Genomic DNA, 25,174 nt, shown 5'->3' on the forward strand with positions numbered 1-25,174 from the left:
AGTTCTGCAGCCTTTTGTTTTGTCTTGTTTTTATGTTATACTGGGCCTCCTTTCCTGCATATGTGGCTGTTTCTTTGGTTAAAGGACTACTGGGAATCTTGTACCTGACAAGGCTATTTGTTCAGAAATGAAAGTTTTTTTTTTTAAGCTAAGCTGTAATTCATTTTTTCGTAAAGCTTAATTGACAGATAGTAATTGTGCATCTTTATGAAGTATAGTGTGGCATTTTGGCATGTCTGTACCTGATGCAATGATGGACTTGGCATCTCAATGTCATAAGTCTGTTCTTCTAATGCAGCAGTTCTCAACCTTCCTAATGCTGTGACCCTTTAATTCACTTCCTCATGTTATGGAACCCCACCCCCAACCATAAAATTATTATGTTGCTACTTTATAACTGCCATTTTGCTACTGTTATGAATCATACTAGGAATGCAGCTATTGAAGGCCTTGTCACAGAATAGCTAGGGGAAGTCAGATCTGCTGCAGATCTAGGCCTCAACAAGGATCATTGTCCCACCGGGGAAAACCATCCATAGCTGCTTACATATCTCCTACTGAAGGGTTCTGGATTGATTATGAGTCTCTGGACTTCAGCTAAGAGAATGCAGAGGACCCAGAGCCTAAAACAAGAGGCCGAGACTGTGGGAGGCTCCTGGGTAGAGCTATGGGAACAGCTGCGCAAGGAGAAAGGGAACAGAGAGAAAGGAGAAAGGAGAAAGGGAGATGGTTTGTCTTTCTGTCTCACTTCTCTATACCTGGGAAAGTTAGCTGGTATTTTGGGACTAGTTTTTGGATGGTTTCTTTGATTCTATTGTCTGCACGTCAAATGCAGAGAGCTTAGAAGATGACCCATTTCCTCTTTTCTTTGGTCTCTGCCACATTCACGCAGCCTCCCTGAGCCTGGGTATGAGAGACATGGAAGGATTCTGGGTGGGACAAGCTGGACTTCCCCAGGGCCACCACGGGCCTCCTGTGGCCATGCATGTCAGCGGCCTGGACTCTTCTACCACCCAGGCGGTGTTTCTGAAAGTCTCCACTGGTTCCATTTGTTACAGTGAACTGCTCAGGCACTCTGTCCTGCTCTAGGCATTGGGAAGCTTTTGGGTACTGGGGACGAAGTGATGAGCAGGGCATGACTCTTTAAGGAGTCATTATTTTGTTTGATCCTTTTGGAAAGCCACAGAAATGAACCTAGAATAAACTTAATATGTTTATTCTGTAAGATCAACAGGTTTACTGTTACCTCCCAGCATATTGTCATAGTAAGTAAACTATTAAATAAAACAAATAAAATAATCTCTGTAGCTGGGGATCCCTTTGTGCTCTATCTGACCTGTGTGACTGTGTTTCTGCATGTTGCCACCTTCATTTGAGTAACCAATGCATACTAATATGGGGTAATTGAAAATTTTTATTTTTTTCCTCCCTCAGCTGGGAGATGCCTGGTCTCAAGTAGACATCTTTGATCCTCTTAAGTTTCAGAAGATAAGAACAGCAGAAGGACTTTTGGGTAAAGAAGACAGACAGAAGTTTGACTTATGCCTGAAAGTCTCTGTAACTTGAACAAGCACTCGGCCTGGGTCCCCACTGGAGGCAGGAACTCTGTGGTTCATTATGGTTTCTGTGTTTGGCAGAATGGCTGCGAGGCTTGTTCTTCAGGCTGAGCAGCTGAGGCTTTCAGGTCTTTGGATGGGAGGGATCTTTAGAGCTTAGCCCTGTGTGTGTAAACTGTAGGCAGCGACCAGGGGAGATTCATCCTGCTCCTCAGCACGGAAGAAGCAGGGCTAGCACCAGACAAGGGCTGGGTTATGGATTGTCTTCAGTCTCTTCTGGCCCAGAGAAGTGAACACCTTGGAACTGTGTGTCTGGAAAGGGATGAAAATGATGTGGGCTGGCTGTGACCATGGCCTTCTTGCAAAGGGTCACCATGATTCTGATCTGCAGGGAATGGTCTCTTGGAGCGTCTTCATCCCTGGGCTCTGTCAGGAGGATTAGTCAGTGTTGCTGGCTTCTCACTTATGTCTCTTGTCCACAGTACCAAAGCAGTCTCTGTTTTAAAGAAAGGTGTTTTTTTTTATTTTTTCTTTTTGCATTTTGCTTAATTTAACTCTTAGAACACATGGCTGGGAGCTACGGTGTTTTAGTATCTACAAAAGGAGTCCGACTTTTGCGTAGGAGCTGGATCAACAGTGGCCCAAGACAGCTGTTAGGCTCTCCACCCCTCAGGTGGGTGAGCCTTATGAAGTCCTCTGAACATTAGGCAACCTTATATTCCTGAGTGCTCTCTGTTATGATTATTGATGATAATGTTTTTTTGCTGAATGACGTCAGGTGCCTCAGGGAAGCAGCGATGTGGATGCTGGGAACTGAAACTGGATCGCCTGCAAGAGCATCAGGTGCTCTTAACTGCCAGGCCACCTCAGCAGCCCTCAATTTTTATTGTTATTTAAAGCTTACCTTGGACTTAGGGCCAGGTCGGATGCAAGGAGGGATGCAGTGAGGGCAGAGCTAACTCTTTGTCCCTGGGGTTGGAGAGAAGAAAGTGAGACACGAGCAGGTGCCCCCATCTGGAGCGACTGTCACCATAGAAAAGTGTCAGCACAGGGAGCAGCTGGCAGTGCCCACTCCAAGAGTTCAGGAAAGCTTTTTGCAGAGCACAGGCGGGAGCTAGAGACTGGAAGGAACCTTTGGGAGCAAGCCCTAGAGAACGCCGAATGGCCCTTCTGGATGGGCCCAGGACTCAGACAGAGCTCAGCCCCAGACAGCAAGCACATCCTGCCTCTGTTCCTACCTCCATGCTCGGCCTCCACGTCGTGCTCACCCCCGGCTTCTGGTCTCTCATTTGCCACCTGTTTTCTCCCAGACTCCAGACCCCCATCATCACAGCCTCTCCCCAGCTTTCTTCCCCTTCCACTGTCTGGGTTTCTGCATATTCCCTGCAGTCAGAGTCACTTGCATTCTTCTGCATTGAATCTCATTTTGTTATTTCCTGTCCCATATTTTCTAAACTCCCCAGGCCCCTTCTCATTTATTTCCCCATCCTCTCCGGCGCTGTTTGCAACGCCGCCCAGTTTGTTATCATGTGCAGATTTAATTAGTGTGGTTGATGACCCTTCTCTTCCAGACCGGAGGCTGAGGGGAGGGGTGGGTGGGTCCACCCCTCCCAGTGCGTGCACAGGGTCACGGCTGTGGAAGAGCCTGTTTTGGCTGTGTGGAGGGGACATGTTCCAAACTAGGCTCTCACCTCATAGAAGGGAAAAATGCCCCAGGAGCCAGGATTTTCTGGGAAAAGGGGGGGGGGGAGGATGTTGAAAACTGGATTGCACAAACCCCCTGAATTCAGAGTCCTCTGTCTCAGGCCATCACTTACTTGTCATTAATGTTGAACAATGCTAGGTGCCAGGCAGCTTGCTAGGCGCCCTCTTTGTATCACTGGTAGATCTCCACAAGTGCCCTGTGAGGTCACCGCGATGCCTGATAAGGTTTTTGTTTTGCTTTGTTTTGTTTTTTCCCCAAAGGGAAGCTGAGATGCAGAAGAATTACATTGCTTTCTAATGGCCACAGGGGGACTAGGAGGGGAATGGTATTTCCAGTAGGACTCTTTGAAGACCTTTGATATGCCCTGCGTTTCCCTTGACATTTGGAACATTCTACGCTAATGGTTTATTCTCATGGCACTCCAGGTCGGTAGCCCCTCAAAATGCTTCTGTGATTTTTTCCCCCCATCATAATGACATATCCTTTCCCGAGTGGCCCTGAGCAGCTCAGAAATATCAGATTCACAACATACACATTAGTTGTTTCACATTGGCAACTCATGTCTGAGTCTGGTAGCAGGGGGCAGGGCACTGACCAAACAGTTGTCAACTCCAGTTTTCATACCAGACCTGGTAGATTGGCAGGGTAGCACAGTGGTTTTCAATTTGAGCTCCCTAAGCTTTGGGGTACTGGATCTCAGAGGAGCATCACGTCTTTCAGGAAGGGAACTTTCTTCCTTGGGTGTCACTTCCCAGGACACCAAAGCATGTGTGGCAGGTGTCCCTGTCATTATCCTATAAGTGTTAGTAATTCTCCTCAGCCACTGTGACAATTAATAACCTATATATGTACAAGGGTAATGGCACCTTGTTTGTGGCATGCAGGAAAAACATGGAATGCCTTTCAGGGCCCACATGGGAGAGCAGGTTGTGTCCCTCCAAGACTCAGGCAGATGGATTATTTAAATGATTGATTTAAAGACACGGTTCTCCAGCTAAATTATCTTATGCCAGATGTATAGAAAGTTTCTAACTTTCTCTATCCATGTCCAATGCTCTCCCTCTGTCCATAAGATTTCTCTTATGAAGGAACAGTGACCCTAGAAGGAAAACTGAGCCCTGGGCACAGATACCTGCCCTGCTTGCCTCCTGAGGCCACGTGAAGGGCACAGCCAGACTCTGTGACACATGAAAAACTTGTTCCACTATTTGATTAAACTACAGTCTAGACAAACCTCCGAACAGATGGACAGGTGCTGCTGTCATGGCTTTTTTGGTCACATTAGAGAATGGGGGGCCATTCCTAACTTGATCTCTATGGAGAAGAAAAGAAGGCATTCTCTCAAGGATCCTTTGACAGGGGACTCCCTCACCACATTCTGTCTTATGTGTGATATAATGGTTGATGCATCAAGATCACCATTGTTAGGTTCATGGGGAGAAAACATGGGAGATAGTATGATCATCACAGCCCATGCCACTCTTCTGGCTCCCCCGACCTCCTCTGCTTCACATAGACTAGGCTCCACATGCTGTCCATTCCTTGTGGTCTCTTTGCTCCTTCTGTTCTGTTACTTCTATTTGATCCACAACCTTTTTGCATACACAAATTCCGTCATAAAGTAGTCAAAGTCTGAACTAAACTGTTCATAACTCTGTGTCTGGACCCTCTGTTCCAAAAGCCTTGGCTGCACTGCAGTAAAAACCACTTTCTGTGGCTTGAGCAGCCCAGGGAATCTGTCTGCTCACACACGAAGGAGGCCTGCAAGCCTAGAGGTCTCATGAGGCTTGATGTGACAGCTCAAACGGTATCTGTCTCCAAAGACATTCTCTACCTTTCTGATAGCTTCTCTGTTACACTTTCAGTGAAGTCTACTTTATCTTCCACATAATGCCCCCTTGGCTGACCTGGGCCTTCTTTGTATGAAGTAGATGGTTTGCTATCACATCCCCTAGAATCTGACAGAAAGAAAAAAATCACTTTCCTCAGAAACCTTGACCAGTGTGGTTTTGATTATGTTACAAAGCATATTTTGTATACTTTGTAGTTGAGGCCTGGAGGATAAATATGTTCATTTTCATTAATTGAACTTATATCTGGAGATAACTGGTCAATGGAAAACAGAGAGCCAGCCAGCCAACCAGCCAACCACACAGAAGTTAAAACCAAAACCCAAAGCCACAATATAAAATACAATACAACTGAAATATAAGCGAAAAATCTGACAACTGTTGATGATGAAAAGGGAGACAACAAGTATTTGAGTCCCCTGTCCCCCTGTTCATCAGTTACTCCAGTCCTGCTGACATTCACCCACCTCATGCGCTCACTATCGCTTATCTGGTTTCTAAGGAGATAAAGATTGTGTGATGAGATGATGGCTTATATTTCTTTTGTATGCCCTGAACTCCTAAAGCATCTCTGAACATTCAATTACTGCCTAGTAAATTCTTGTTGAATTGAAGTATTTGGGGATGATTGAACCTAGGACAATAATGAAGATATTCCATAGGGCATAAGAGAGCTGTCACTAAGAGAAGGCTAGGGTGTATCTTTGGAGGAGTTGGTGATGATGTGAAGATTTTATAGAAGTATATGCAGTGTCTTTCACCCTCTGTTCCCTACTCTCTATGTGCCTTCCGTTACGTGGATGGTGATATTCTCCCAGTGTCCCTGTGGGAAAGGCAGGAAGGTGATCACTTTGTTGAGAGTTTGGAGTCTATGACATCTGATTCCACTTGCTGCATGTCAGTTGTCCAAAAATACTTTTGCTATGACTGATTAGAAAGGATGTCATGCAGCTCTATTTTTTCCCTCATGATTTATCAATGACCTTTACTGTTCCATGTGGGAACAGTCATCTGTGCCTGAAGCCCAATCCTCAGTCTACTGGCTTTTCTTTGTATTTGGGAGAGGCCCTGTACTTTCTTCTTCCATCCTTGGGGATTCTGAATTCTCTTTGTTGATAGAAATTTCATCTCTGGCCACCAAATTCTAATTGAATATTAAACAAACTGGCCAAATAAGCCTTCCCTCTTATCTTCATTCTTACTTGGGTGGAACTATATGGAAAGACTATTATCTCAGTGGGTTGAGCTGTGTTTTCCCTCATGATGAGATTCCCACAGCAGTCAAAAGCAAGTGTGTTTTGCACAAGGGACAAGGATACCCTCTACACTCTGGCTACCAGGAATGCTCTTGAGTTTACTCCTAAAAGTCTCAGTTATATGCACACATCTATATGCTATACTTTATAGGCTACCTAGATGTTGATAATCTCATTTGAGCCTGAGCTTGTGTGGAATCATCATAGACTTTTGAATATTTATTAATTAAAATGAATATCTAATCACATATATTATATGAAACAATTAATTCCAATAAAATATATTATCTAATTAAATGTTTATTTAATACAAACATCATTTTCTGGATGACTAGGGATGTTGAAGATTTTTAAAGTAGTTGTTGACCCCTTGTCAACAACTGTCTGTTATTTTATTAGCCCACTTGCTGATGGGCAGTTTTGTTTCCTTGGTGTTGAATTTTTGCAGTTCATTGAAAATTTTGGATATTAGCTTCCTGCCTGACGCACAGCTGGTAAAGACTTTATCCCACTCTGTAGGCTGTCTGTTTCCTCTGCTGACAGTTTCTTTTTGCTGTATATGTAGGTCCCGGTGCCGTGTGTTGATTCTTGGGGATAATTCTTGTGCTATTGAAGTTTAGAAAGTTCTTTCCCACCCAATGTCTTGAAGAACATATCTTATGTTTTCCTCTATCAGGTTCAGTTTTCAGTTTTAGGTGATGTTCTTGGACCCACTTTGAATGGATTTTTGTACACAGTGAAAGACAGAGATCTAATTTCAATCTCTTGCAGGTAGATATCCAGTTTTGCCAGCACTGTTTGTTGAGTAGGCTATCTTTCTTCCACTGTATGTTTTTGCTACCTTTGTAAAAACCTGAGTGGCTGTAGCTTTGTCAGTTCAAAAATATTTAAGAGAAAAACCCGTAACATTTTAATAAAAATATCTTTGAAGCAAAGAAAGAGTTTATGGCATTAATTTATAGTTTATATAGTTTCTTCCTCACTCTATTGAGTTATAATTGATATATAGCTAACTGATCAAGTATAATTTGATAAATTCACATACCTGGGAAACAATCACAAAATAATGCACACTAACATTTCTCCATCTCCCTTTTTAATGGCTTTCTTTCTTGCCATCGAGTGGCATTATTATGTTACAGTTATTAAAATATTGCTTCTTCATCTCAACTATGGAAGCTTGTAAAAAAATGATGTAGTTGATGAGTGGCAGAAAAAGGACCCAATACCAGGTTCTCAGATCCTACTACATCCAGTCTTTCCGTGAGCTGTTTCTACATGGCGACTGTTAACCCTCACATCTTCCAGATGAATGGTTTCTGAAGCAGAACAAAACCTTCGGTGTGGGAGAGGCTCTGACATCTGCTCTCCAGGGCTCACTCAATGCTTTGTCTTCAGCTGGGCTTTGAGTGGTGCTCCCTGGTACCTCCTGTCTGGGGTACACTGAAAGGTCCTACAAAGTGGAGGCTCTGGTGACAAGCTGACAGGCCACTTCTGAGTGCCTGCTCATTTGGATACCCAGAAATATAACAAGAGTGACTCGATTTCACTTCCCTAAAGCCTTTGCCTTTGATGACAATTGGCCATCCTTTCCTGGGCCTGCAAAAGTCAGAGTTGGAGAGATGTCCCTGGCTGTCACCCTGAGGCTCACAGGAGAGCAAGGTCTCATCTTTCTTCATCTAGTCATGGAATTCTTCCCTTGCTTAATGCCGAGTTATAGAGTCTCTGGGAGGTCCCCACTCCTAGGATGGAAGTTGGCGAAAGCTTCAGGGAAGTTGCTTAGGGCAAGGATATGGTTAGATGATGGGATTTCACAAGGAGATCACTTGCAGAGTGTGTCTCAAGGGGATCCTGCTCTAATGTTGAAAGTGGTTGATCCCAGAGCTATATCCCACCTCTAATCCCACTGTGATGGCCATGTGAGAAAAACCTCAGTACTACATGGCAGAACTCTTCCATCTGAATATTAACTATGATGATCTGAGAACATGGGGTCTCTGGGGGGGTTCTCTCATTCTCACTATGGAGCCATGGACCTTTGGTTCCCGGTGATCCCAGCTCACCTGGGTTGGTGATCTTTCAGAGGGGTCTAAGAGAGCCGGCCCCTCCTCTGTCCCCTTCCATTGCCTCCATGTTCTTCTTCCCACTTGACCTCTGGCAGCCCCATTCTTGGGTCATGATGTGCTGCAGCTGATGTTCTCGGCTCATAGAAGGGCCTGGGACCAGAGTACACTGGGGCCTCTGGGGTCAGCAGTGAGGTGGTTTGGCAGGACTGTGGGGAAGGAGTCTCATGGAGTATCAGTTTCCAGGGTTTGGCCGGAGCTGCATCCCATTCACTCTTGTCTCTCTGGAGGGAGGACGTGGTCTTGGGAAGCCACATGCAATTGTTGGATAACAACAACAAGACATAAACAATCAGTGTGCTCCCACTAGGAGTCTGGAGAAGCAGCCAGGAAGCTGGAGAGAGGTAGCTGGGGTGGGGGGCGGGTCTACCATAGTTCTAATCCCTATTCTTCTACCCTCAGTGGCTATACCTTATGAATGGAAGGGTTCAGGATGGCCTGAGCTCATGGGTAATGTGGAAAGACCCCAGTGCCAGAAAACACACATTAATATCCTGGTTCTTCTACTACTTAGCTGTGTCTAAGCTTGACCAATTCAGTCTATGGTGCTCAGGGGCTTTAGGGGGATATTTGTCAGAGATCTTTGGGGGTCTCTTTGACTCCAGAGTCCTGTGGCCACTTGGATTTTCTCTGTTGAAATATCTTGTTTGTGTTTTAATAGCTGTCTCCTGGGTCCATGTGCTATGACCATGGATATATTGAATGGTGCCATGGCCCTCTGTTATTTGACAGGTAACTTGTACATTATAAGGCTCTTTCATTTTCCAGAGTACCCCTGATTCTTTTACTTAATGCTGCAGCGTGCTTATTAGCTTATGAGGCAGTGTGTTCCAGGTATATACAATTTAAGTTCAGTTTAGGTTGGGTTTCCTGAGTACTGGGGTATGAGCCAATGCTTCTAGGAGAGGGAACAGAGATCTGCACACCACAATGAGGACCAGAGGTTCCCAGCAGGATTGGAAAAGCCCTTCAGGGTTCTTACAAGGCTCAAGAGCAGGTGGAAACTGGAATGACTTTAGTTGTTGGCATAAGAGAAGCATTCGGGAAACACATGTAAGGGCCATTCAATTATCTAGGGCAAACAATTAGATTTGTATTGTGGTGGCCAAATTACTTTCTGGACTGTGGTTGCCGGTTTTCAGAGAGTAGCCATGGAACTGAAAGACAACAGTCTACATTTATGTATGTTGAAATCAAAGAAAGTATTTGCTCAGCATTTTTCTCTCTACCAGGCACTGTGGTGGCTCAGATGAAAGAGCAGTCAATAAGTGGTATTCTGTCTCCATGAAATTATAGCTCTAGTCTGGAAGGTAGCACTTAATAGTTTGATGATTTCAGTGGTTGGTGCAGAACTACGAAGGAAAGAGCCAGAGTTAGACGGGTCAAAGCAAGAGATTAAATATAATCCATGGCCATAGGAACAGCTCCAGTGGAAGAGGCACTCAAGCTGAGGCCGAGAGTGAAAATAATTTAGACATGGAGGAGATTAAGCACAAGGAACCTCTGAGGTGGGAAGGTGGCTGGCTGAATGATGAAGCTCTGAGGCAGGAAGGTAGGTGAAGCTTGTTGGATACCAATGAATAGAGCTGTGTGGCTAGAGTATGGGGAGGAGGAGGAAGGGTGGGAACTTAGATTAGGGCTGCTTAAACTTTCTTCACCAGTGATCCCTTTTTACCCAAGAAATTTTATGTGACCTCGGATACACACACACACACACACACACACACACACACACACACATTAAAGACAGAAGCAAGTTTGCATACTCATTAAATGGATGTGATTACTCATTTTTACATAAAGAATTAAATCTTAGCTGACTATTTGATACTGTTGGGCATAGAACATCTTCAATGTTTTTCAGAGTTGATCAGTATTTTGTTTTTATAATCATCAATGCTGAGAAAATTACTTCATATAAATATGTGGTACAAAATGGCGAAAGTATATTTAATCCCATTTTAGAAATTACTGGAAACTCTGTCCTGATCCCAAATCAAAATTTGTTTAGTGGTTTGTAAATGAAAGTCAAATTGGCAACTCAGCCATTTTTAAAATCACACATACTAACACAGTGCAGTCTAAAGATAGACTAATTTGATTCCTTATAGGCTGACGACAATATTAAAATTCTTTGTTTTTCCACGATGAAGCCATTTTGTTTATGGAAGAACAGAAAATTGTGTATAGAGAAAAAAATAAAGACACTGCCCCACCCCCCATCAAACCAACCAACCAACCAACCAACCAACCAACCAACCAACCAAGCACGAATCTCCAGCCCTGGTGAGGTGATTTGGGTGCCACCTGTTGACACTGTTCGGTGTGGTGACGTAAAATGCAAAGAGTACATGTTGTATTCTTGGAACCAAGGCTTTGGCAAATTCTCATGGTTCATCCTGGATGAATCCAGCCAAAATTAGCAAAGAATTAGCGCCTGCTTGATTTTGAGTTAATTTTCGGCCACTGCGCATTCAGTTATATAAATTGTATGCAATTTACCATTGGTACTTTACCACTGCTTACAATTTATTTAACTCCTACGTTCAGTCAAGCCACCCTAACATTCAGTCATGCTGCACCGTGTGGGGTCCACAGGCCACAGTTTAAGAATCGGGGTTGAACTTGCCTGCTTTGCGAGCCTAGCTCTTTGCTGTGTGCTTAGCAGTAGGCACATTTGGGAAACTAACTGAGAAGAGAATTCAAAGAGACAGCTAACCTTTGGTGAGGAGATGCACATCACAGCGCTTTCTTACACTATCATTTTCCTCTGCTGACCAACCGAATTCTTCATTACATCTTACATGAATTTTAATGCTAGTTGTCTGGTTGGGTTTGGGAGCGCCTTCAGACATAAAGTTTAATTATAAAATAGCTTTAAGGGATGGGTGAGGTGGCGAATGTCTTATGCCTTATGCCAAATTTCATGTGGGTTTCCCAGGGTCAAGTGTTCTGAAACTCTGCAGATATACTCTCTGTCTTGGGTCTGTGAGTTTTGTTATGGCACATGCAATGTTTTAAAAAAAAATCCCGTAGATAATTTTTAAAGAGCAAGATGTAACAGAAACAGGATTAGTGAGTCACAATTTTAATCTCACAGAAACCAGTTTTCCCCAGTGGGGACTCTCTGTTGTGTGTAATGCTAAGTGCTTGAGGAATAGGAAAGAAGAGCTGGATACTGTCCCTGCAGCTAAGAGGCAGCCTGATACCTGGGTGGAGCCTAGCAAAGGCTGATGTTCATGGAACATTCTCCAAAAAGACACACCAGAAGGGACTTGCCTGCTTTATTTCAACTCCTCAGAGTTCTGAAATGTTTTACCTTTCCGTCTTCTTTTGAGGAAACTGAGGCCCTCTTGGTTAAGTGACTGACTGGCCCAGGTCCCCCCAGCTGCAACATTCAGATTCACATTTCCGTCTGCTGGAATGGGAAGCTCCAAGTTCCTCATAGTCTTCTACTCTGCCCCCAAAGACCCCACGTCCCCAAACAGGGTGGAACAGGCAGCACCTGGGACCAGAGAACAAGAAACCTTTTTTGTTGTTGCTGTCAGTTTTTAGCTTAAGCCATGTTCACCTCCAATTTTAGATTCCTGGGTTAGTGAGACAGAGCGTGGCTCATGGTTTTCCTGTATTTGCTTTTCTTCAGAAGAGCAATGAGGCACACCAGCTAGCACTTTGCATCAGCCCAGATGCTCCCCCTTTTTTTCTGGGAAGGTAACAAAATTTTTTAACATGAAAGAAACATGAGGACTGGCTGTTCACACTGCAAAACCACATCCCAGCTTTGACTTTCGTTTCAAGCAAGTTCTTATTTGCAGAAAACAGAAAAGGGGAACACTTTGTTGGAGACAATTAACGTACTCATTGAGAAATAGTCTTGTGTCAGTGATGTAAGGCTGAGCTGCAAAGAGCAGATCCTCTAAACTCATAGCACCTGGACAAGGTGGACTTTCACCTTTCCAGTATAGATGCAGAGGGCAGCCCTGGACCCAGATTCTATGTGGATTTTTTTTTTTTTTTGATGTAACTGGCCTGGACTTTGACCTCAAAGTCTGGGATACAAACCTGTATCTAGGCAACAGATATGTGGAGGGAAGAAGATGAAGAGTCAAAGGTACCTATTGTTGTCTTTGAAGAAGGCTTCTGGAAGCTGCTTTGTAACACATTCATCATGTTGGCCAGCAGTTACCAAAATTCTGGGAACGCCTCACTGCAGAGGACATACAGTCTTGATCCTAGAGGACCATCTGCTCAGTGAAAAATGAAGAAAATGAGAATGACTGTCTGGGGACAGCTAGCAGTCTGCCACCACGGCCGTGGAATTTGGCCTTTGCTCCCCCAACCCTTTCTCAAACTTTGAACATCTGTACCCACTTAGTGGACATTTGGCACAAGCCCAAGGCACAGCATCTCAATATAATTAAAAATACATTTGTCTCCATTCAGAAATAAAGACAAAGCATAAGATGTTAGAATTAATGATGTCTTGATTTCATCCAAGTGTGAGGGATGATGCTGTTTGCCACCTTTTATCAACAACATCTTTTCTGGGGCCACAATAGAGAGCTGGGGCCAAGGAGGGCAGGCCTGCAGATGGTTCCTTTTCTTACTTTTGAATTTCGCTGAGCACAAAGCTCAAGTTACAGTTAGAAATAGCAGCAAGTGATCGATGATGCTGTCTAATCCTGGATATTCCAACTTAAGAAGGAAGTGGAAACCTGGGAGGTTTCTTTCCAAAGGACACTTTCCCAACTCTGTCAGAACTGTGCTGCTTGTGGGATCCGGAAGGTTGAGTGACCGTCAGAGGGCTGCCATGAGATTCCTTGTGTGCCTCTGATTTGATTGTGTATCGACTGGCAGGTAATTTCAACCAATAGCAATGTCTCTCTCCACTGAGTAGAGAAGAAACATCAGTGAGAACAAACACTTCTTGGTTTTGAAAATTATTTTATCACACTGAATTTTTATTTTATTTATTTATTTTTTTTGTAATGCTGGGCGAATTATTTGAATCTTTCTTGCTTGTTTTCCACAAGTGTAAAACAGAGACAAACATAGCTCCCGTCTTTCTGGATCACTCCTCATTCTTCTACCTTACAAATAATGAGCTTTCATTCCTGAAGTGTTAGGTTATGGAACCCTGAATTACTAAAACTGTGTGTGTGTGTGTGAATTAGAATCATCCTTTAAGAAAAATATTCTTCTAGGTTATCTACACGCATGGTACTTGGTTGGAGTATGAGTCTCAGGAAAGACCCCTGTGTTCAAATTTTTTGGTTCTGTTGCTCTCCTTGTGGACCTCCTGTCCTCTCTAGATCTTACTATTTCCCACTTCTTTCATAAGATTCCCTGCATTCTGCCCAAAGTTTGGCCATAAGTCTCAACATCTGCTTTGACAGTCTGCAGGGCAGAGCCTTTCAGAGGCCCTCCGTGGGAGGCTCCTAACTTGTTTCCTGTTTTCTTTTTCTTCTGATGTCCATCCTCTTTGCCTTTCTGAATGGGGATTGAGTATTTTAGCCAAAGACCTTCCTCTAGATTAGTTTTTTAGCTGTACATATTGTAGTAGGTTTATCCTATATTTTATGTCTATATGAGTGAGTATATGCCGTGTGTGTCTTTCTGCTAACCTCTGAACAGATGTGGCCCATGGCAGTTCAGTGTCCAAGTGGGTTCCATAGTAATGGGAACAGCGACTGCTTCCGACATGAACTGATTGGCCTGCTCTTTGATCATCTTCCCCTGAGGGGGAAGCAGCCTTACCAGGCCACAGAGGAAGACAATGCAGCCACTCCTGATGAGACCTGATAGACTAGGCTCAGAAGGAAGGAGAGGAGGACCTCCCCTATCAGTGGACTTGGGGAAGGGCATGCATGGAGAAGGCGGAGAAAGGGAGGAATTGGGAGGGGAGGAGGGAGGGAACTAGAGGGGGGGTACAAAGTTAATAAAGTGTAATGAAAAAAGAAAAAAATCTCAAGCTAATATACTTATCTAAATAGTACTGTCTCTAGATGTCAGTAGTTATTTACCTGGTGTCCTAGTTTGCTTTCTGTTATTTAATAAACACCATGACCAAAAGAAAAAAAAAAGCATAATAATATTCTTTCTTCACACCATGAGTGCTCTAATACATCCGTCTTTATTTCAAAAACATGTGGGCACTTTCAGTCAATTGGGAAAGCCGTCCCTTCGACATGCCTGCTTGTCTCCCTAGCACACTGGGAAGGCACAGTCAGAGCCATGAGCTCATGGCTTCTGCTATTATCTTTAACCCTAATCCAAGGTCAGAGAACACGGCCACCGAGCAGCAGTGGGTCTCTGCGAACAACCCTGGGGAAGGATTCTCAAAAGGGACACCTGCACCTGTCGGCTGCACACAGAGTCCTTGCCTTTCCACTACAATCCTATGTACCTTGCTTCACACAGTATACGTTTGCTCAGTAAGCCCGCCTCTTTTCTAGCACGTGGGGGTCAGGGTTTCAACGGAAGCTGTCTCGGCCCCGCGTTTCTAGAGGGAAGTGCTCAAACACGAGTCCTACTTTTCACCTTATCAGCTTTATCCTAATACTGATGGTCCATTTGCTACCTCGTTTGCCCCTTCTCACTGCGGTACAAACTTTCCATGTACTTTCCAGTAGTGATTCAATGAAGAAATTCACAACCAACACATTCCACCTTCTCTCTGCACACAGTATTTTTTTTTCTTTTTTGGAGTATTTTAAGAGCCTCACAAACAATCGGACTTTTGTCAGATTTTACTACTCAGCTTTGGTCCGCTTTCATTCTTTGGTGACAACACTTACCAATATCCCAAAGGATTTATTACTTGTGTCTTGTTTGAGGATGAGGATGAATCTCTGGTGCAATCTGGCAAGTATTTATTTAAGATTTGGTGACCACGGCCAAGTAGATTGCTGACTTGCTCCGACTTTCCAATCACTCCTTTTGAGTGGCATCTGTGTTGTCCCACAGATTCAGGTTGTGTTCACAGGACCTTGCTTATGGCTGATGTTCTGATACTATTTTGAGTGGGACATTTGCATTGCTGTCTATGGCACTTGCTCTGAGGCTTGGATGGTCAACTTTTGTGATTTGGGCCAACCACCCTGCACAAGAGTAGAACAGAAGCACAAATTTGATCAGTGAACAGTAAAGCCTGTTCACTGATTGCCAGCTGTGATGAGCTGACCAACAATACTGCCTTAGTAGAATTTCCATGGAAATCACAATTATATACTTTTCAATCTGTGAAGGAAATGATTTTATTTCCCCCATGAAGCCACCAGTCTCCGCTTTGGGAACACAGATCCTTTGGAATCAGAACATATCTGAAACAGAACAGATTTGTTGGGTTTGGGTGTCTAAAACTGGCTCGTGTGCACGTTTAAAGGGAACAGAAGTCCCAAACTGAAGGAACAAGAAGTCTGGGATTCTAGAGCTGGGAACAGAGACTTTTACCCGTGTTCTTACAAGTGTCTCTATTTCTTTTCCCTTTGTACCTTACAGAGCAAAAGCCAGGGATCTGTCTTTGTCCGGATCCACGCCCCATGGCAGGTGCTGGCCAGGGAAGCAGAATTCTTGAAGATCAAAGTCCCCACAAAGAAAGTATGCACTTGTTTCTCCTGAACTCTGGGCCTCCTGAGGGCTGGATGCATGCGGGTAATTTGGGAGTTGGGCCAGGTGGATGTGGCTTTTCTGGAGTTGAAGTCAAACTTATCTCCCCAGGGATCCTAAGTATGTGGCTATGAGGTGGGTGGGACTGAGAAGAACTGGTGTCCCTCTGTTTGTCTGTCTGTCTGTCAGACCGCCATGTGGGCTGTGCTGTCTGAGAAGCTAAGCACCTCGTCTTCTCATTTTTTCTGTTGCACTCCCTTTCATGTTGCTCTTGAAGGTATAGAACCATCAGGCATTTTTCTGTAGAGAACCTGGCAGCAACCTGAAGGGATCCCTCAGCGAGCTGGGCTAAGTCAGGGGTGTGTGTGGGAAAACAGCACCGAACATGCTATGGACATGCTGCTGTGGTCACACTGTTGGCTCCTTTGTGCATTAGGAGGTCCTTCAGTGTGTCAGCAGATTGAAACTTGTGGGAAATGTTTTCCGAGCTCTGTGCCGGTGTCTCACCTGGAGATGTTCGTTTACTCGGTTGTTACGGAATGAGGTCCTGGAACTGGCGCTGTGGAAAAACCATCCCCTGGAGCCTGCGCTGTGCGGGCTGAGTGCCTCGCAGTTTAGATGGCGTGGGAGGCAGTTTTCAATTAGAACAGTGCGCACACAATTTAAAAACCTCCCCAGTGACTTTTCAACTGTGTCTCCTTGCACAACAAAATCCAGCAAATGGCTCCCAAGAGAAGAGAATTATTTGTTCCCAAATTTCCCGTCCCCTTTCCTTAGGCATTTTAGGGAAAGGAGCAGAACTGGATTCTGAGGGTCTGTGATGTCTCTTAGGGGAGGGTCCTGGGTTAACCATGGGTATTCATCCGTGGGTAAGCACTCTCTTCTTCTCTGCCCCATACAGTGATATATTTTTTTAAACAAATGGTGACTTATTTTTAAAAAGACCATGATTCTCATCCTAACAACCATTTCTTCCTCCCTGTCAGAAGCAGAACTGCATCTTCTGCCTCCCGGTACTGCTCTCCCTGTCTCCCCATCTCATCCCCACTGTTGACAACATCCTTAGAGCCAGGAACACCAATTTATATCTCTATCTGGGCTGGCACCGTCTTCACTGCCAACGGGTCTACTGCCCATCAAAACTCATCAAATGTCAGCATGCGTCTGAGCCACCAGGAATACCCCTCCACAAGAAAAGTAGAATCTATAGATTCTGTTCTTAAAGATTTATTAAGCTGGGCTATCAAATGTCCACTAAATAATAAGCAAGCACAGATTTGAGGTTGGTTTATGTTTTATTTTATTTTTTTGATAAATACAGATTTGCTGGAGGCACATGTTTGAAAATAGTTACGCTATTTCACTGTTCATTTGTTTTTGTTTATTCACTTATTTGGGACTGAGAGTCTCTCCCTATAGCCCTGGCTGGCCCCAAACTTACACACTTCCTGTCTCAGTTGCTCAAGTGCTAAGACTATATGCCTAACTTCCTTTTTTCTTCTTTTTATCCATCCATCCATCCATCCATCCATCCATCCATCCATCCATCCATCTGTTCATTCATTCATTCGCTTTACATTCTGATTGTAGACCCTTCCCTCCTCTTTTCCCACTCCCACCCTTCATCCCTCTTCCCCGTGCCCACCTCTCCTACTCCTCAGAAAAGGGGAGCCCCAAACCCACTAATATACCCCAGCACATCAAGTCACATCAGGATTTGAGCACATCCTCCTCTCCTGTGGTCTGGTGAGCAGCCCTGCCAGAGGGAAGTGATCAAAAAGTAGGCAACAGAGTCCATTTTGGAGACAGCTCCTGCTCCTCTTACTAGGGAACCCACATGAAGCTTGAGCTGCCCATTGGCTACATATATGAAGAGGGCCTAGGTCCAGTCCATGCATGGTCTTTGGTTGGTGCTTCAGTCTCCACAAGACCCCCTGGGCTCTGGTTAATTGGCTCTGTTGGTCTTCTTGTGTAGCGTCTGTCCCCTCCAGGTCCTTCTATACTTCCCTCAACTTTTTCACAAGACTCCTGTTGCTCTGCCTAATGTTTGGCTGTGAGCATCTGCCCTGGGTGGAGCTTCTCAGAGGACAGCTATGCTGGACTCCTGTCTGCAAGCATATCAAAGTATTGTTAATAGAGTCAGGGTTTGGTGTTCTTCCATTGGGTAGGTCTCAGGTTGGGCCAGGCATTGGATTGGATACTTCCTCAATCTCTGTACATCTTGTAGGCAGGATAAATTTTGGGTGGAAATTTTTGTGGGTGGGTTGGTGTTTCCCTCCCTCCCTTAGCAATCCTGTCTAGTTAGAGGGTGTCCTCTTCAGTCTTTATGACCCCTGCTTCTAGGAGTCTCAGCTAGAGCCATCCCTATATCTTCCCAGGAGCCTACCCAGTCACAGGTCTCCAGCTTGTCACAGAGATGCCCCCACCCATAGTTTCTCTTCTCTTTGCAAGCCCTCTGCCCTCCATTCCCCTGCTCTTCCCACATCTGATTTCTACCCTCTCTGATTTTACTCTGCTCTCCCTCTCCTACCTTGTTCCCTATCTTCAACCACTTCTGCTTTTTGTTCTATTTCCCCTTCTGAGTGAGATATAAGCATCTTCCCTTGGATTCTCCTTGTTACTTATCTTCTTCGGATCTGTGAATTGCAGTATGTTTATCCTGTACTGTATGGTTAATATCTGCTTATAAGTAAGTACATACAATGTGTGTCCTTTTGGGCCTTGGTTAGCTTACTCAGAATGATATTTTCTAGTTCCATCCATTTGCCTGCAAATTTTATGATGTCTTTGTTTTTAATAGCTGAATAGCAGTCCACTATGTAAATGTACCACATTTTCTTTATCTTTTCTTCAGTTGAGGGACATTCATGTTGTTTCCAGTTTTGGGCTATTATGAATAAAGCCTCCATGAACATAGTTGAGCAAGTATCCTTGTTGAATGGTAGAGCATATTTTGGGTATATACCCAGGAGTGGCATAGATGGGTCTCGAGGTAGAGCTATTCTCAATTTTCTGAGAAAGCATCATATTGATTTCTAAAGTGGTTGTACAAGTTTACACTCCTACCATCAATGGAGGAATGTTCTGCTTTTTTCACATCCTTTGCCAGCATGTGATGTCACTTGAGTTTTAGATCTTAGCCATTCTGATGGGTATAAGATGGAATCTCAGAGCCGTTTTGATTTGCATTTCTTTAAGTGCTTCTCAGCCATTCAATATTCCTCTATTGAGAATTCTCTGTTTAGTTCTGTACCCCATTTTAAAACTGGATTATTTGGTTTGTTGGTGTTTAATTTCTTGAGTTCTTTATATATTTTGGATTTTAGCCCTTTGTTGGATGTAGGATTGGTGAAGATCTTTTCCCAATCTGTAGGCTGCTGTTTTGTTCATGCCTAGCTTCTTACTCAGATAATTTCTCCATATTGCTATGGTTTTTTTTTTTAAAATCCTCTGGTTTAGTCTTCTTATTTTGAATACCACTGATATAAATCCATGTGTCGTCTTTGTTCTGGGATGTCACTCTTCCCAGCTGATTTATACCTGGTCTCTTAGCAATATAAGCCATGTCTCAGTCTTGGGTAGAAGCTCCTAGTTCTTTCTGGTGAGATCCTAATGTGCCGAACCCCCTTCACTTCTCTTTCACTTTCTCCAATACTTTCTTGTCCTTTTTCTTTGTTTTATTTGAGTAGCTGACGTTGCCTTCACCATTCTTCTATGTCTTGCTCTCTATTTTCATCTCTGCTGTGGTCTTTGAGAAGAAGGAAATCAAATTTCTTCCATTCATGACAGAGTGGTGATCTTCATAGTAGAGAACAAAGAGGTGTTTGAAAACCCTATGCCATTCTCTATATCCCCAGCCATGCCTGGATTTCTTCTTGGCTATTCCTTCCAACCTTCCTTCTCTCTCATGCTTTCTGTCCACAATAGACCTCGCTGTCTCCTTCTTCATTTTTTGCACAACCAACTACCCCTTCACACCTCTTGTTTTGCTCCTGCCTTGACTCATCATGCCCAGGCAGCCCTCAAGTCATCCTTGCTTCCTGTCCCCTTTGTCTCTACTGTGTCTTTCCCCAGATTTGTAGTGAAGCTTTGCATAAATGCCTGTCTCCTCCTGAGCTGCAGCTCCCATACATTACCCTTTTGGAACTTAACGTGTGTTGTACAGGTAGGACTTATGTTTGTAAATGAGTTACCATGTTTATAACTCAAGGTATTAGACATTATACTAGACAAATCCCAAGAACAGACATGGAGCCTGGGTTTTTTTACTCACTTACTGTGTGATTTGAGCATATTGCTTTCTCTTAACAAACATCAGTTTCCCCATCTATGATTCAGGCATACTATTACCCACCTTAATGTCTTAGCAGGTTATTTTAAGAGTAACAGGTGGTGTGGAAATGCAAGAGATTGTTGTAGAGTCCATTTTTTTTTGACTATTTTTTTGTGGGTGTTCTCAAGTCAGCTTCCTTCCTGTCTGGACAGGCAGCCAGAATTGATGCAGCTCCTGCTGTATAGAGTCTTTGCAGAGCCTTGGGGCCAGGCTATGACTGCTCCTCCAGGCTGTACAGAGACCCAAAAACACTTTCTCCAAGCATTTCTGGGTCCCGGACTCCACACAGGTGGAAGGTTCTGGCATCCATCTGTGGGTTCAGCCACATGGCCCCTCCTGTTCTCTATATTCATAGCATTTGGGGCCTTGCAGTTGGCCTCACAGGAGGTCGTATAAGCAGAGGAGGAGGAGGAGGATATAAGCAGTAGGATACATGTGTTTGTAAAAATTAATCAGAGACTCTGATCCCAAGGCTGGGGGTAGGATAAGCCTAGTTCCTGCAGCGAGGGAGAGCTGTGGATCTGGGAAGATGAGACATGACAGTCTGTGGAGGGCCAGCATCACTCCTTTTAAAAATGGGTCTGGAAAGTGACTGACATGAGAATAAGCCAAATTTGCAGAGTCACATCCTGTAGGTGGTGGGAATGTGGAGGAAGAGTGAGGCATGGTATAGGATCACTTAAGCATCTTTCAGGTCAGTGATGGCTTGGATCACAACCCAATAGGGTCCAGAGAGACCAGAAGGATGTGGAGGAAATCGTGAAGTCAGGATCTCAAATCTGCACAAATCCATTGTAATGTGTCCAGGGACTCAGGGTCCCAAGCACAAATATTAACTGGGAGGGGGAATCTTGGAAGAAAGCATTTGTTTTCCAAAAACAACAACAGAAGGGCCTGGGTTTTGTGAGGGACGCTCGACAGGCTTATACAGGAGGAGGTAGGAAGGCTGGCCTTTGGTCTGAACAGTCTAGGAAGATTTGAGATGGGTCATGTTAAGGGCAGGTGCCTAATCCCCTCTGCTTATTATAAAGATAGTCCTTCTAGATCATGGGTGGCATCTATGCTCATTTTTCCTCCACATGAGTAAATACCCCTTTTCTCATCTCTGAAATTCACATTCTCCAAACCAACCAGGGATAAAGGTGTGTGTGTGTGTGTGTGTGAGAAAGTTGGGGCTTTTAGAAGAAATGGCCTTATCCATGAAATCATATTAATACAGCCCCAAGAGGAGACAGAGCCTGGGATGCATGGATACCACACATTTGTCCTCTCCATCAGCTGTTTAGTGGCTGTTGCTAGTACGTTGACTGGTGTTAAAGGGATCTCATTTGCCACCCCAGGAGCCTATAAAGACATCAGATCAAACATCTTTTGCATGTAAGTCAATAGTGTTTGAGTAGGTCAGACCTTTTCAGAAAAGCAGGATTAGAGATCTACATGCTTCCCAAACGCAAGTCACCCCATGGTGGAGGACTGCTGTAGGGAGCAGAAGCGCATGGAAATGTCTGGCACAGTGCTACCACAATAACTGCCATCATCACAGTTGTGGCTGCTGGATGCTTCACAGACGTGGGTGTCAGGCTACACAGTCAGCATGGGATTGGGTTGCTCCTCTCTGCTGATTCCCTTCCACTTCCTTCACAGCCAGCATCTGCAGCACTGGGGGAAATGAGCCCAGTCCTTCACCAAGGCAGCCAGCAGCCCAGATGCAGAGTCTGTAGAAAGGCAAGAGCAGATGGCCATTAGACTATGGACTAGGAAGGGGGATTCAGTTTTCTAGGGAGCAGGATGTCAGTAATATGATGGTTCTATGTGTGGGGTCTGCTGTGCCTTGGATGGCCACGCTTTTGAGAGATGGTTAGACTCACCACTCAGCATGGGAAACTGGGAGAAGCTAGTCTAAGGGGAAGCAGACACATGACTGGTGTGACAAGGGAAGGCATGAGCTTTGGGCTCTGCCCTCAGGTGTATGTCTATTAGATTTCCTCTCAAAATGAAGTCTGAGTTGGAGACTAATAAAGAATGCAAATGGCTCATTTTGCCAAATGACAGATCAGAAAGACCTGTATATTCTGGGACTAGAAGGAAAATGCAGGAGAAATAAAGATGCTAGAAAATAAAAATAAAGATAAGAGATGTAAGTGAGACAGAATTTCATGCTGAGTTTCCTGGTAGCCAAAGCAACAGGAACTGTGGTTCATGCCATCTGAATGATTAACCATCTTGTGAGGGTGGGAAGGACACCCTTTTTATATTTAAAATTTTTTTATTACCAAAGTATAATTTTCTTTAAAGGCTCTGAACAACACATAAGAGATTAGGCTTTCAGTCATAAGTTCATATGTGAGGCCAGAATAATCTTTAAAAATTTTTCATACATTTAATTTTTAAGTTGTGTGTGTGTGTGCATGTAATGTAAGAGTATCTGTGCAGTATCTGTGGAGGCCAGAAGATGCCTTGGTGCTGGAGTTATCCAACACAGGTGCTAGAAACTGAAGTTGGGTCCTCTAGAAGAGTAGCGAGCACTCTTAACAACTGAACCATTTCCCCAGTCCCTGGAATAATATTTTCTTTATTTAAAAATATAATATTTTATTAATGCGTTGAGAGTTTCATATGATGTATGTCTTTGTCACTGTTCTATTGCAGTGAAGAAACACCGCGATCAAGACAACTCGGAGCTTGTTTATCGTTGCACAGTTTCAGTCTATTATCATCGTGGTAAAAAGCATTAGAGAAGTAGCTGAGAATCTTACAAACTGATCCACAGGCAGTAGGAACACATACACACACACACACACACACACACACACTGGACCTGGCATGGTCTTTTGAAACCTCAAAGCCCACACCCAGTGACAAAGTTCCTCTAACAAGGCCACACCTTAATCCATCTAATCCTTTCAAACAGTTCTACTCCCCAGTGAATAAGCTTTCAAATACATGAGCCTATGTGGGCCGTTCTCATTCAAACCACCATGATGTATTCCGATTATATTCACCCTCCTCACTCCTACTCCGAGTGATCCACTCCTATCTCTTTACCTCCTCAACTTTGTGCATTTACTCTCCCGTTTACTCTCCTCTTTTTTTTTTTTTTTAAATAATCCATTCAGACCAATTTGTGCTTCCCATATACTCATGCATTGAAACACAGTTAGCTTCCTGGGGGCCACATCCTTAAAGAAAACTGACCAGAAACCACCAGTCATCCATAGCTCCTCAATCAGGGGTGAAGCCTTGTCAACACCTCCCCATCCATACTGGACTATTGGCTGACCTGACCTTGTGCAGGGAACCACAGCTGCTGTGAGTTCATGAGCACAATTACCCTGTCATGTGCCGAAGACACTGTTTCACTCCTGTCCTTTCTGACCTCTTATAAATATTTCTCCTACTTGTACAGTCTTCCCTAAGCCTTAATCATATGGGAGTGTATGTGGGGTGTTACAGACATCCCTAGGATGATCTGTATGCAACCATTCCTTATACCAATTTTTGGATAAAAATAGAGGACTTAATGTTAAAATATAGTTCAGGGAGGGCTTTACTGTAAAATAATTTATACAAATTTCTGATGAACTAATAACTCAAAGAAAAAGGTTAAATGCAGTCGACCTCATGGAGCCCATGTTTTGAAGTCCATGGTTATAAATCAGTGATTATTAAAGAATTACCCATATCCCCCTTTCCCTAACAGAGATCACACAAATATCAACATTTCATAAGTGTGAGACAACCAAACCAAGCTGGCATAATTCCAATTAAAAAAGGAAGAAGCCTGACATTTTAATTATCTTGAGTAGCCCCTTTTGAGACAAGTACTGACTCTATGAAGCTTTGTAAATTTGGAAATTGTTCTTAGATACTTGTCACTGCCTCTCTAGGGACTTTGGTTTGGCTAGCTGACTTCTCAAAGTCTTCTAGGATGTATTCTTCCTTGCTCCCAACTTATGGCTTTGTCCTGCTTCCGAGTCTGTTCTTTTCTGGGAACACAGAACTTCTTGCTTCTCATTTATTCAGGTATGATTATTAGCTGGGGCTCTCTAGTAAAACAGGAGAGAGAGAGAGAGAGAGAGAGAGAGAGAGAGAGAGAGAGAGAGACACTATAAGTTAGTTATGGAAGCTGTGGAGTCCCAAGATCTGCAGTCAGTAAGTTGGACACCCTAGATGCAACTGAGTAGTTCAAGCCTGAGAATCTGGAGAATGTGTATAAATTCTCACCTGAAAGGTGGCAGCATTAAGACCACAAAACTAATGTTCAGTTTAATTCTATAGGCAGAAGAAAATGATTGATATCCTAGCTTAAGGCACTCAGGCAGGAGGAACCCCCCTTATATGTGGGAGAGGCTCCTATAGAGAAAATTTTGGAATTTTGGTTTCTTAAAAAAAACACGAAAATATTATAAGAGTATGTTTTTGTTTTAATCTCAGGTGTGTGGATGTGGGAATGCTTTGCAGTAGCTAACTGTGATTTGCCTCGTGCTCTAGCAGAAGCATGATTTTCCAGCTGCAGGTAGTTTCTGCGAGTGTGTGATGTTTGGAATTCTGGAGACTTTTGAGAGGATAGATAAATACTAGAGCCCCAATAGTGGGTCACTGGTCAGTGGTTGGATGCTGTTAGTTATGGTTTGTTAAGAGGTCATGCCCAAAGAAGGAAAAAAAAAAAGAAATTAGATATTCCTGACAGTGAAGATCAAACTTGCCCCAAGGAGCTCAACAGCCCTAATCAGCAGAAAGTAG

The 25,174-nt window shown here is 43.8% G+C and overlaps 1 protein-coding gene across 1 annotated transcript in view; it reads left to right on the plus strand.

Moving 5' to 3' along the window:
- Positions 1–25,174, plus strand: part of Ano2 (anoctamin 2) — a 337,785-nt gene that overhangs the window by 62,965 nt on the left and 249,646 nt on the right. The window contains exon 4 of the mRNA XM_060383365.1: positions 15,991–16,089. Within this exon, the coding sequence (XP_060239348.1) occupies positions 15,991–16,089 (99 nt within the window). The remainder of the gene's footprint in view (positions 1–15,990; positions 16,090–25,174) is intronic.

Source organism: Meriones unguiculatus, chromosome 5 (assembly GCF_030254825.1).
Source record: "Meriones unguiculatus strain TT.TT164.6M chromosome 5, Bangor_MerUng_6.1, whole genome shotgun sequence".
Classification (NCBI taxonomy): Eukaryota; Metazoa; Chordata; class Mammalia; order Rodentia; family Muridae; genus Meriones; species Meriones unguiculatus.